Below are 14233 nucleotides of genomic sequence, written 5' to 3'. Positions count from 1 at the left end.
TCTCTAGTACTCTGTCGGAGGGGGAATTGACCACGGAGGGCTTCTACATCATCCTTGTTGCCCTTCCAATGATGGGTGAGTAGTTCACCACAGACCTATGGGTCCATTTCTAGTAGCTAGATGGCTTGTTCTCTCTCTTTGATCTTCAATACAATGTTCTCCTCGATGTTCTTGGAGATCTATTCGATGTAATCCTTTTTTCGATGTGTTTGTTGGGATCCAATGAATTGTGGGTTTATGATCAGATTATTCATTAATATTATTTGAGTATTTTTTGAATTCTTATATGCATGATTGTTATAGCTTTGTATTTCTCTCCGATCTATCCATTTGGTTTGGCTAACTAGATTGATTTATCTTGCAATGGGAGAGGTGCTTTGTGATGGGTTCTCTCTTGCGGTGCTCAATCCCAGTGACAGAAAGGGACACGACACGTATTTGTATCGTTGTCATTAAGGATAAAAAGATGGGGTTTATTCATATTGTTTGAGTTTACTTTGTCTACATCATGTCATCTTGCTTAAGGCGTTACACTATTCTTTATGAACTTAATACACTAGTTGCATGCTGGATAGCGGTAGATGGGTGGATTAATAGTAGTAGATGCAGGTGGGAGTCGGTCTACTTGTCTCCGACGTGATGCCTATATACATGATCATTGCCTTGAATATCGTCATAACTATGTGCTTTTCTATCAATTGCCCAACAGTAATTTTTTACCCACCATATGCTATGTTCAAGAGAGAAGCCTCTAGTGAAAACCATGGCCCCGGTTCTATATTTATCATATATTAAAATCCAAAAATACCTTGCTGCAATTTATTTATCATAATTTTATTTTTTGTTTTTGTTTATCTATCTACCAATATCAGACTTCATCCTTGCGATTAACCGCCAATGGGATTGACAACCCCCTTAATCGCGTTGGGTGAAAGTATTTGTTCTTTTATGTGTAGATGCTATTCACGAGGTCTTATGGTTCTCCTACTAGATTGATAACCTTAGTTCTTAACTAAGGGAAATACTTATTTGTACTGTACTGCATCATCCTCTCCTCTTTGAGGAAATCCCAATGTAGCTCACAAGTTGCACCGCACGCCTTAAGGAGCATCAAGAAAGGAGGAACCGTGCAAGCATTCCACGCCCTCAATGTCAAGCTAATCAAGCGGAGCACGAGGAGCAAGCAGTTAAAGACCCTCCACCTTTACAAGAGCGTCATCCTCATCACCCCCAACACAATGAAGAGCAATGCTATGCCAAGCTAAAGTTCAACATACGTAAGTTCTCCGAAAGCAACAACCCCAAAGACTACCTCGCATGGGCATTGAAGGTCGACAAGATATTCCATCTTCACAACTATGAAGAGGAAAATTAGATTGCCATGGCCTCACTTGAGTTCCATGACTACGTTCTCATTTGGTGGGAACAAGTCATCGAGCGGCGCCAAGTGATGTCTACTACAAAACTTGTTCTTGTAGACTTGTGTTGGGCCTCCAAGCACAGAGTTTTATAAGACAGTAGCAAATTTCCCTCAAGTGGATGACCTAAGGTTTATCAATCCGTGGGAGGCATAGGATGAAGATGGTCTCTCTCAAACAACCCTGCAACCAAATAATAAAAAGTCTCTTGTGTCCGCAACACACCCACTACAATGGCAAATTGTATAGGTGCACTAGTTCGGCGAAGAGATGGTGATAAAAGCGTAATATGGATTGTAGAAATATATGTTTATAATCTGAATAAATAAAAACAGCAAGGTAGCAAATGATGGAAGTGATCACAAACGATGTTGCAATGCTTTAAAATGAGGCTGAGGGTCCGTACTTTCGCTAGTGCAATCTCTCAACAATGCTAATCTAATTGCATCATATAACCATCCCTCAAAGTGCGATGAAGAATCACTCCAAAGTTCTTATGTAGCGGAGAACATAAGACGAAATTGTTTGTAGCTTTTCTTTTCGATCGATCTATCCAAGCGTTCGTACTAAAATAACACCAAGTTATTCTTTCCAATAGATCTATCAAGAGTTAGTACTAACATAACACTAAGCTATTCTTTCTGATCGATCTATCAAGAGTTCATACTAAAATAACACCAAAGCAATAGATTCATAATACTCAATCCAACACAAAGAACCTCAAAGAATGCCCAAGATTTCTACAGGAGAAAGTAGGACGAAAACTTGCATCAACCCCTATGCATAGATTACCCCAATGTCACCTCGAGAATCCGCGAGTTGAGTGACAAAACATATATCAAGTGAATCAATATAATACCCCATTGTCACTACGGGTATTCATATGCAAGACATATATCAAGTGATCTCAAATCCATAAAAATATTCAATCCGATAAGAACGAGATCTCAAAGGGAAAACACAATTCATCACAACAAGATAGAGAGGGAGAAACACCACATGATCCAACTATATTAACAAAGCCCGCGATACATCAAGATCGTGTCATCTCAAGAACAAGAGAGATAGGGAGAGAGCTTAAACACATAGCTATTGGTACAAACCCTCAATCCCGAGGACTACTCCCTCCTCATCATGGTGGCCGCCGGGATGATGAAGATGGCCTTGGGTGATGATCTCCCCCTCCGGCAGGGTGCCGTAACATAGTCCAGATTGTTTTTTCATGGATACACAGGTTTGCAGCGGCGGAACTTCTGATCTTTCGACTCCCCTAGGGTTTCTAGAATATTTGGCAATTGATAAGGCGAAGAGGTGGTGCGGGAGGTCAGCGAGGGGAGCACAACCCCCCCAGGGCGGGCCAAGGTGGGTTGTGCCCACCTCGGGCCTCCCATCTGGTACTTATTTTGCCCATCCTGGGTCTTCTGGTCCATAAAAATTCTCAAAAAAGTTTTGCTGCGTTTGGTCTCCTTTTGATATCGATTTCTTGCACAGTAAAAAACAAGCAAAAAACATCAACTAGCACTGGGCACTATGTCAACAGGTTAGTCCCAAAAATTGGTATAAAGTTGCTATAAAATGATTGTAAAACATCCAAGAATGATAATATAACAGCATGCATACTTCATAAATTATAGATACGTTGGAGACGTATCACCAAGCTAAGGGCGACCCACCCATCACAACATGGAATCAAATGAAGGAGGTCATGAGAGCGCGTTTTGTGTCTACATATTATAATCGAGACCAATGAAGAATATTACGAAGAAATGGAGATTGCAATGATATGAACCAATGTCACGGAAGATGAGGAGCAAACTATGGCACGCTTCTGTAATGGAATCAACCATCCTATCAAGAAACTCATCAATTTTCAACCGTAGTCCAACCTCCTCGAGCTAGGTCACCAAGCTACCAAGGTGGAGCGACAAGTGCAAGATGAATACAAGTACACCAAGTACTCTTCCAAGACCTATGGCTCATACACTCAAGCTTCCACGACTACGACAACGTCTACCTCGACTAAGCCTTCACCAAGCAACAGTGACACGTCAAGCTACAAGAAACTTTCGACATCTTCCAGTCGTCCTTCTACTACAAGTAACTACTCCCTTCGTCCCAAAATTCTTGTCTTAGATTTGTCTAAATACGGATGTATCAAGTCATGTTTTAGTATTAGGTACATCTGTATCTAGACAAATCTAGGACAAGAATTTTGGGATGGAGGGAGTATAAGACAAGAGCTTCATCATCAACTACTCCAACCAATGAGACCGTCAAGATGAGTTCCATCAAATGCTTCACATGCCAAGGATGAGGCCACAAGACATTTGAGTGCCCCACTTGACGCACCATGATCGCCAATGATGACGTCACCTATGACTCCATGAGTGAGGAAGAAATGGAAGCACTTGAGCATGTGGCCATGCACCATCAAGTGAATGAAGATGAAGATGATCAATTCTTTTGTGAGAATGATACATGCCCCGCTCTTGTTTTCTCCAAGGTCTTGACACTTCAACGACAACAAGACGAAGACCAACATTGCCATATCTTCCACTAAAGCGGGCATCAATGGATGTTCCGTCAAGGTCATCATCGACGGCGGAAGTTGCCACAATTTGGCAAGCGAAGAGCTATGTACCAAGCTAAAATTGGTCAAGATGAAGCACCTTCGCTCCTACAAGGTCCAATGGCTTAGCGACTCCGGCACCGTTCAAGGCTCCTTCAATATTGGCGCATACAAAGTCACCTTGGAGTGTGATGTGGTTCCTATGTCTGTGTGCCATCTCCTCTTAGGAAGGCCTTGGAAATTCGACCGTGGCATCATCCACAATGGGCGTACCAATCATAATAGCTTCAAGATGAAGGGCAAGGAGTACGTGCTACGACCCATGTCACCAAGTCAAGTGATCGCCGACAGGCAATCATCTACCCACTTGGAGAGAATAGTGAGCGAGCGAACCACCCAAAAGATAGTGAGAGCCACAAGCCGAAATTGAGTGCCTCCATGATGAGTGACAAGGAAAACTAGGGCTTTTAGCCACCAAAATAGGCATGAGAGATGTGAGTGAGAGCCCATCGAGTGTTCTTCCCTTTCTACTTGTGTGCGAATATGAAGCGATGAGGACTAATACTTCACGACATCTACCTTTGGTGTTCTCTCGTTTATTGCAGTAATTCAGGGACGTGTTCCCGATGAGCTACCTCCTGGACTTCCTCAACTTCGCGCCATCAAACACTGCATCGACCTAATTCCTGACGCACCTCTACCGAACAAGGCACCTTATCGCGTCAACCCCGACGAGACCAAAGAGATACGACGACAAGTCCAACATCTCATGGAGAATGGGTATGTACGCGGGAGCTTAAGTCCATGTGCCGTTCCGGTTATTCTTGTGCCTAAGAAAGATGGTAGTTTTCGCATGTGTTCCGATTGCCGTCCCATTAATGCTATCCCCGTTCACAATAGATACCCCATTCGAAGCCTTGATGATATGATAGATGAACTTAGTGTAGCCACCATTTTCTCAAAAATTGACCTTAAAAGTGGCTATTATCAAAATTCGCATTCAAGAGGGTGATGAATGGGAAACGGCTTTCAAAACCAAATTTGGCTTGTATGAATGGTTAGTCATGCCTATGGGCTTATCCGAAGCGCCTAGCACTTTTATGCTGTGATGCATTATGTTCTTCACAAATACATTGGTATATGTGTTGTGGTATACTTTGGTGATATACTTGTGTTTAGTCACTCTCTTGAAGATCATGTCATCCATCTTAGGGACGTTTTGCAAGTCCTTAGAAATGGGCGACTTTATGCTAACATAGAAAAATACACCTTTGGTGTTGATAAGCCTAAAATTGATGAGCCATAAATTGATGAGCCATAGAAACGGGTGACTTTATGCAGTATCTTAGGCTTTGTTGTGTCTTCTAAGGGTGTTCAAGTTGATGAGCCTAAAATTGACGCTATTAAAACTTGGCCACAACTAACCAATTTACAACAAGTGTGTAGTTTCCTTGGCCTAGCCGGTTTCTATCGTCGATTTGTTAAGGACTTTAGCACTATTGCATCACCATTACACGCATTAAGTAAGAAGAAAGCACCATTTGTTTGGGGTCCTTCCCAAGATACCACATTCCATGAGCTAAAAAACTTGCTTACCATTCTCCATTACTTGCATTACCTAACTTTGATAGAACTTTTAAAGTGCATTGCGATGCTAGTGGTAATGGTATAGGTGGTGTGTTAATGCAAGAGAAGCGCCCCTTCGCATACTTTAGCGGAAAAAAATGGAGCGCAACTTAATTATCCCATTTATGACAAGGAGTTATATGCTTTAGTGAGAGTCTTGCATGTTTGGGAGCATTATCTTTGAACTCATGAATTTGTTCTTCATACGGATCATGAAACGCTTAAATACCTTAAGGGTCAGACGAAATTGAATAAGCAACATGCCAAATGAGTGAGTTCATTGAGTCATTTCCTTATGTTATCAAGTATATCAAGGGTAAGGAAAATGTTGTGGGGATGCTCTTTCCTACAAATGCGTGCTTATAACTCAACTTGAATTGAATGTCATAGGATTTGAGCACATTAAAGACTTGTATGCGCATGATGCTTCAATTGCTATTCCTTATGCCAAATGTTTAATGCATACATCTTGGGAGCGATATTATATCAAGGTTGATTATCTAATGTGGGCTAATAGGCTTTGTATCCCCGAGTCTTCTCTTTGTTTGTTGCTTTTGCAACAAGCTCACAGTGGAGGACTTATGGGACACTTTGGACGCGACAAGACATTTGATACACTTCCAAGAACTACTTTTGGCCCAAGATATTTCGTGACATCTCATGCTACACCAACCGGTGCTCTACATGTTGTAAAGCTAAGTCTTGGTCTTTATATGCCACTTCATATTTCGTATCACCCATGGGAAGATATTAGTATGGACTTTGCGCTTCGTTTGCCTAGAACTCAAAGTGGAAAAGATTCGCTATTTGTCATTGTGGACCGTTTCTCTAGGATGGCACATTTCATTCCTTGCAACAAGATAGACGATGCTTCACATGTTGCAAATCTCTTTTGTAGGGAAATCTTGAGATTGCATGGAGTGCCCAAGACTATTGTGTCGGACCGCGTCGTCAAGTTCCTTAGCTCCTTTTTGGAAGACATTATGCGCCAAGCTTGGAATCAAGTTACTATTCTCATCGGCATGCCATCCACAAACCGACGGCCCAACAGAGGTCACAAACCTAGCCCTATCTACACTTCCTCAAGTTTTGATCAAGAAGAACATCAGGGAGTGGGGGGAATGTCTGCCTATCACCGAGTACGCCTACAATTGAGCACGACATTCTACTATCGGCAAGTCCCCCTTTGAGGTCGTCTACGGGTTCAACCCATTGTCCCCATTGGACTTTCTACTGCTATAACTACAAGAGCGCATCAACATGGACGTGAGTGTGCGAGCGAGCTATCTCAAGAAGGTGCATGAAGATATAAGGCACACCATCGAGCGCCAAGTACAACGACTGACGACCAAGCTCAACATCAACAAGCACCCCCATGGTATTCAACATCTGTGATCTTGTATGGCCACACCTTCACAAATACCGCTTCCCTAATGAGCACAAGTCCAAACTACTACCTCGTGTCGATGGACCTTTCAAGGCGCTATCACGCTACAACAACAACGCCTACAAGATCGACATTTCACGCGACAAATACAACATGAGTGCCATCTTCAACATTAAGGATCTATCTCCCTTACATGGTGATGAGGATTTTGATCCGAGGTTGGATCTTTCCCAGGGGGGTGGGAGAAAATGTGGAGCATCCTACAGTCATCCCCATGGACCTACCGTCGTCTCCCAAGAGACCACGCGGACCAATGACTACACCTCATGCAAGGGCTATCGAAGCCGAGGTGAACTGGCTCCTCTCCGAACTTACATACTCCACATGTGAGACATGGCTACTACCTCGAGCGGAGACCTTGTGTGTGATCAGGTACTTGGAGGAAGGCCATGAAGTTGCTACCACCAATGGACAAGATGGCGAGGACACCAAGCGTGAGAAATAAGAGAAAGAGCTGACAGCAAGTCACAGCCACCGTACGACCGGTCCATACCGGATGTCCGACGCCTGGAGGATCAACCAGCCAGAAGATACACCCGACGAACGCTACAACGGCTGGGTGAGGGGAAGTACCGGACGTCCGACGTCCTCCACCGATCGAGTGACCGACCGCCTCCGGACGACTGGTGCCACCAGTATAGTATGAAATTACCAGAAGGCCGAAGCCTTCTAGACAACCGAGACACAGGACGTCCGACGTTCATCGGATGTCCGGACGCTCGCGAGCCATTGAACAACCGGTAACTACCGGACGTTCGACGCCTGTCTGTGCATAGCCTGCGGGCCTGGGCCCATGTATCCCCCCCCTCTCTCTCCCTAGACTATAAATACCCCTTCACTTGGATGGTTTAGGGTTAGCAAAGGATTAACTAAAGATAGAGATAGAGATTTGCTCATCCACTTACCTCTCCCATGGAGATCAAGGCCTCCATGTGAGAAGATCCCTCAAGTGGATTCAATACCCCTTCATGGGAAGATCCTTCTAGAATTCAAGACCTCTCTCCTTCAGGGATTGGGATGAACTAGCTACCTTTTGTATCCTCTTGTGTTGACTTTGGATCTTTGTATCTCCTTATGTGTATGTGGATTTAGCACATGTGTGATTTGGAACTTGTTGATTGAGTGTTTTCCCTCTCGTGTTCTTTGTGGGATCCCTCCATTTATTGAAAGATCGGCCCTTAGGATTCCACCCTACATCAGAAGGCCTCTTGGATGGTGTACCATCGATGGTTGAGGGACTTCCACTCGCGGTTGCGGATCAACGCGTCGGAGTAGGGCGTGAAATGCTTGTGCTCATTGAACCATATGTGAATGTTCCTTCGAAAGGTTGTGCCCTTTTGCTCTGTGCCATGGATAGGATCGAGGTTAGTGGCCAACCATGCATCCCACAACAGCTCGTCCTCCCGCATGTTGAAGCTTTCTCCTCTACCCTTCTTTGGATCATGGACTATATCACCCGGATCATCATCGTCACCATCCTCCTCCTCCTTCCCCCTTTGGATGCTGCTCTCTGGCGGCCCAATGTTGTTGTTGTTGTGTGCCATCGTCGGTCTGGGTGTAGGACTGTTGCGTGGCCGTCAGGGTGCAGGACTGCTGCTGTTGGTAGTTGCGGACTGGGTGGGATCTGAGTCTTCCACATGCCCGTCCTCATAGCCCCCTCCTCCTCCCTCGCCTCTGTCATGGATGATATCGAGCATCTCCCTGTCCTCGTCGTACGCTGGCTCCCCCGCTCCCGGCAATGTAGCAAACAACATGCGGGCACCCATATGCTCTCCTTCCGCTGTCCTCGCCCGGACAAGCGGCGGCAAAGAATACTCGGAGAAGAGCGGTACCGTGTTAACATCGACGATGTAAAGAACCGTATCAGCGTGGGTTGCGAGCTGCTTGGCGTCGTAGTAGTACGAAGGCTTGTAAGCCTCCGGCCACGATGTCATTTGTACTGTGGGCGCGCTTGTCTGGCGGCGTCCGCCATGGCCTCGCCGACCGCCTCGTCCGCCATGTCCACCACACCCATCACCACCACCAGGCGCACCGGAGGCCAGACGCTTCTTCAGCTTCTCCTCCTTTGCGGCATTCGCTCCACGCGACGATTTTGCCGCGTCTCCGAGCTGATCTTCCGGTCGAGCGTGATGCTTGGATCCTCTGGCACCTCCGCCGGCACCTTCGGCAGGTTCTTCGATGGTTCCATGAGTCGGCGGCGGAGGGAAGGGGAGTGTGGGAGGAAAGAGCGGGAATTGGACGGAGAGCGACGTGGAGTGGAAGAAGAGAGTGAGGGATTTTGACGCGGAAACAATGCGGGATGCCACAAAAGTGCGGCCTCGGCCTTCCTTTTGGATGGGCTAGGGGGCGGAGAGCGACGTTCCGCGTGTCCGGACTCCCACAAATCTCTCCCTGTTTGTCTCTGGTTTACGGGAGGAATCGCGTCCGGACCGCCTAGCGGACTGATACAAGACCGCGTTGGATGACTTTTGCGGTTCGGACAGTTGCGGAAGGTTTGCGAGTCGGTGTTGGAGATGCCCTTACAAAGGGACATGATATATGCACGGCGATAGTGTTGGGCAGTATAAAATGTGGTGGCATAGTGACATGAGCCGGATCCATGCTACAACGACATCAACTTTGGCAGCCGGTGGCCGACGGCGGGAGTAGGAGGGGGCTGGGCCACATTTCCATTTATTTTCTATTGAACCCAGTGGTCATCGGAGAGCAACTTCATAAAAACTGGACCAAATATGCATAGTGCAAAAATCCGCGTTTAGACATAATAGGCTTCCCGTTTCTTTACTCAATGACTCGTTGGGCATCCACATATAAATAACATTATGAAATGCCAACATTCTAAGTAAGGACAAATGAAGCATCGTAATGACGTCTTGGCAGATGGAGGTTCATCGGTGCTGATGCACCGTTTTATGACTCTTGTTCTAGTGACCAACTTTCTTCGACGTGCTGGTTGGAAAACTGAATTATCATAATCTACCTTGATGCCGAACGCAGTCTAAATCGCGTGTATACCCTTCGAATCCACAACAAGGACGTGGATTGCGACAAATGCACCTAATAAAAGGTCTAATACGCGTTGCTGGTAAATCTATCTCAACGCAGTAGCTCGCCTAACTCAGCGCACACCATCTTCTCTAAAGAAAAAAAAAACTCAGCGCACACGTTCCCACTGCGGGGCGCAGAACGGCTCAGCTCGCGAATCAGGTACGGGGGTTTGGCATGGCCGCATGGGTCGGGCCGGTAAAAACCCACAGACGCTCACCGTTTTTTCCGGTGGGCAGCACGAGAGAGAGCTGCTGCAGCGTGCCTCTCCCTCCCTCCGGCCCAGCCACGTATAGTACTAGTATTTCCTCCGTTGTCCGTTTGCGTAACCGCTCGGAATGCTCCTTGCGGCAGTGACAGGCTGACAGCTAGCTCCCCTGGCTGTGCCCACCGGGATTTGGCTGCCGGCCCCACCCCAAACGTCCACTCTCGATTCAGCCTCTGTTCCTTGACAAATAAATCCTAGTATCTGGTTTTCGTATGAATGTTCTGTGGGCCGCACAAGCACAAAATTAGACTCCTCTGCTTGGCTTTGAATTTGCTTGGATTTCCTACTTTCTTTAGACTTTTCTTTAACAAAAAGCGAGTCATTAGACAGGACCGGGATTGTTAATTAGGCAAGTTCTTTCTTCTTCTTTGTATAATGGAGGCAGGATCACCGACCACACACTGGAGAGACCGGTAAAAGGAAGAGAATGCCGCGCGTAAGGTAGACACAGGGTTCCAAGGAAATTATAAACATGACACCGTTTTCACTTGTTTTTTTCCCGATGGGCGATGATGATGATGACGGAATAAACATCTGTACAAATACATACACCAGAAGCCATGGGCAACACAACAAGAAGAAAGGAGGAGAGGTGGGGGCCTTTCTCCTGTGTGCCATCAAATCTTAAAAAAGGCTGGCCTGATCCGGTCTGTTAAGGAGGGCATTTTTGGCAACCTGGCGGGTCCCAGGCCACACACAGGCCAGGACAAAAAGTTAGTGATTCTTGGCTCTTTCTATCACTTGGACTCACATATGTACACTACTACAGGGCGAGGGGCGTTTGGGTCATCCTGGCCTGGGCTTGTCCTATGATGATTTTCGTTCGAGCGGTTCAATGTCCATCCATGGTGACCCACAGCTCTTCCTGCCCTTCTTCTATTCTAGTCTAGTGGAAACATCTCGTTCTGTCAGTTTTGACACAAGAATTCGGGTCTCGGAGAGGAGCACGTAGTAGAATCCGCCGACGGCTGCGATGCCAGCGGGCGGAAGATCAACGGCGCCCCGTACTGCGGGTAGAGGAGCATCAGCACCGTCGGCGCGTGCACGTACTTGGGGGACGTCCGGATCTCGAACCGCTGCAGGAGGATGGCCATGGTTAGCTTGGCCTCCAGGCGCGCCAGGTTCTGGCCGACGCACATCCGGGACCCGAGCCCGAAGGGTATGAACGCCAGCGGGTGCTTCGCCGCCCTGGCCGCCCCGTTGGCGAACCGCGCGGGGTTGAACTGCGCCGCGTCCTGGCCCCAGTACCGAGCGTCGTGGTGGATGGCCATGATCGGGATGAGCAGCTCCATGTCGCGCGGGATCATGCACCCGTCCGAGAGCCGCACGTCGGCCTTGGCGCGCCGGATCGTGGCCACCGCCGGCGGGTACAGCCGGAGCGTCTCGTTTATGATCATGCCCAGCTGTCGTGAGAAAACACATGGAACATGCACCGTGTGTCAGCGCTTTATGAAATGACCGAAATACCCTTCTGCGGCGGGTTTGAAATTTCTCCTGCAGATGGAAACGAATCGGAATCGAGGCGGCAGAGCTGTGCTGGGAGAGGAGAGGACGTACCATTTTCAGCCCGGGGAGGTGCTCCTTGGAGGGGTCGTCGGAGCCGCACACGTCGAGGACCTCGCGCCGGGCGCGCTCTTGCCACTCTGGGTGCATGGCGAGGAGCACGGTGGCCCACGTCAGCAGGTTCGTCGTCGTCTGCTTCCCGGCGAAGAAGAACGTCTTGCACTCCTCCACCATGTCATGTACCGGGATCGCTTTCGCCGCCGGCGCCCGCGTCGTCCTCTGGCTGGCATTGATCATCAGCCCGAGCAAGTCGCGGAAGCTCCCGGTGTCGGCCTTCTCACCCTCGGCGGCTTTCACGGCGGCGGCCGCCTCGTCGCTGCGCCGGCCGATGAGCCTGGTCAGGCTCCGCCGGATATCCCTGTCCAGCTTCCACGACAGCCAGTTCTTCTTGGTCGGCATGAACCGGTAGCCTGGGACGAGGACCTTGCGGAACGCCTCGGAGGCGAAGGCCATCAGCTGGCTCTGCATGCCGAACACCACGCGGCCGTCGTTGTAGCTGCCGCCGAAGGTGGCGCGCGTGATGGCCTCCTCCGTCACCTCCTGGAACCACTCCGCCACGTCTACTTCCACCTCGCCGCTGCCGTCGGCCGCCGCCATCTCTCGCCACTTCTCCGCCAGCGCGGCCACCGACTTGCCGACGTGCGGCACCAGGCGCTGCAAAATCGAACCACGTCCCCGTCAGCCATCCGTTTATCCAACCGTCGCACGCACCGCCAGCGCGGCCACGAACAAGAAGGAAACAGGGGAGCAGCACGGCGTTCGTACGTTGAGGTTGTCGGGGTAGAAAGCGTCGCCGAGGACGCGGCGGTGGAGCGCCCACTTGTCCCCGTGGAGGCTGACGAGGCCGTCCCCCTCGAGCTGGCGCACGACGGGGTGTGCCTCGTAGCGGTCGAAGGCGTCGGCGCGGGTCAGGAAGATCTCCAGGATCAGCTCCGGCTCCGCTACCGTCAGCCGCGGCGTCGGCCCGAACCATATCAAGAACGTCGGACCTGCATCGTCACCAAAAACCATTAATGAAGGAAAAGGACGAGAAGGAGATGGAAATTGCCATTCAACGCAAGAACCACAGCAGTAACAATCGGGGGAGGGGAAACTGAGGTGTCTGTGAGGGGGAAGAAGCGAAGTAAATGGCATAAACCCCATATGCGCAAACGAAAGAGAGATAAGCTAGGTGAGCTGACAACAAGAGACAAAAGCTGAGCCCTGGTCACAAACAGACGCGCAGAGAGACAGAGAGAGGAGCCAAACAGAAAATCGGACAGGGAGGGAGCAGATCAACAAGCAGATGCAACCAAAACCGCCCAAAAAGATGAGCAATTAAGCCAGCAGAGACGCAGGCAGATGATGCTGGCTGAGATACTATTCTTGCACAACACATGCCTATACGTGTGTGTGCGTATGTATGCATGAGCGGCGGCGACGAGGGAGGGAGGGACGCACCGTAGATCTTCCGCCAGTAGTGGTAGAAGGCGAGGACGCGGGGGAGCGCGTTGTGGGAGGTGGGCGGCGACATGGGCTTGGAGGAGGCCTCCACCATGAGCCCCACCATCTCCTTCACCGAGCCCAGCAGGAACCGGTACGGCGGCCCGCGCACGCCCTGCGCCGCGAAGTGCGCCTCCAGCCGCCGCGGCCGCCACCACACCGCGTCCGCCACCCGCGCCGCCACGTGCAGCGCCAGCCACGCCGACAGCAGCACGGCCGCCGCGCGCCACGTCAGCCAGCCGCGCCATGCCCACGCCCACGCCGCCGCCTCCATCTCGTCCCCCATTGCCGCCGTGGTCGGCTCGGCTCCCCTGGTTCTTGTTTCTTGAAACAGAGCAGGCAGGGCGGGAGACGACGATGCCTTCTTCTCTCTGGGTCGTGTGCTGCGTTTCTTGGAGCCCGTGTACGTGAGCCAGTGCTAATGGCGCGGGGTTTTGGATGACAGGGGAAGGCAAGGGCGGGGTTATATAGTGCGGAGGAGGAGAAGGAAGGGGGAGAGAAGCGAAGGCCGGCGGCCATGGGGCCGGGGAAGAGCCGAAGAGGGGTGCGTTGTTTCTTTTTGTTTTGATTGAGGGTGGGTTAGTAAAGAGTCAACGAAGTAGGGATTTCGCACTCTTGTTTAAAGGGCTTGCTAAAAATCAGTTGACTGAGACCTCGACCATGCAACATTTTTTCTCAACGGTTGTAACTTTTTTTTATACCGGTTGCAGCATTTGTCTTGTTGGTTGTAGCATGTTGTCCCTCATCGATTGTAGCATATCGTCTCACCGGTTGTAACATTTGTCATTGACGGTTGTAGCATTTTAATCACACCG

At 49.3% G+C, this 14233-nt stretch overlaps 1 protein-coding gene across 1 annotated transcript; it reads right to left on the bottom strand.

The window, feature by feature from the left end:
- Positions 1 to 10837: 10837 nt before the first annotated feature.
- Positions 10838 to 13908, bottom strand: LOC119326520 (cytochrome P450 734A2-like). Its single transcript, XM_037600157.1, has 4 exons — positions 13377 to 13908; positions 12702 to 12925; positions 11931 to 12590; positions 10838 to 11776 (listed from the first exon to the last, which is right to left on the bottom strand). Exons 1-4 carry the CDS (start codon positions 13702 to 13704, stop codon positions 11282 to 11284), a joined length of 1707 nt encoding a protein of 568 aa, XP_037456054.1. The 5' UTR covers positions 13705 to 13908; the 3' UTR covers positions 10838 to 11281.
- Between the last annotated feature and the right edge of the window lie 325 nt (positions 13909 to 14233).

Source organism: Triticum dicoccoides, chromosome 6B (assembly GCF_002162155.2).
Source record: "Triticum dicoccoides isolate Atlit2015 ecotype Zavitan chromosome 6B, WEW_v2.0, whole genome shotgun sequence".
NCBI lineage: Eukaryota > Viridiplantae > Streptophyta > Magnoliopsida > Poales > Poaceae > Triticum > Triticum dicoccoides.
This window is presented reverse-complemented; position numbering and strand designations above follow the sequence as displayed.

Excerpts from the sequence above, each read along its gene's own strand:
- LOC119326520 (XM_037600157.1), bottom strand. The coding sequence starts at position 13,704 with ATGGGGGACGAGATGGAGGCGGCGGCGTGGGCGTGGGCATGGCGCGGC. Across the intron at positions 12,926-13,376 it reads CTACTGGCGGAAGATCTACG|GTCCGACGTTCTTGATATGG; the intron begins GTGCGTCCCTCC and ends GTGACGATGCAG. Across the intron at positions 11,777-11,930 it reads ACCTCCCCGGGCTGAAAATG|CTGGGCATGATCATAAACGA; the intron begins GTACGTCCTCTC and ends TTCTCACGACAG.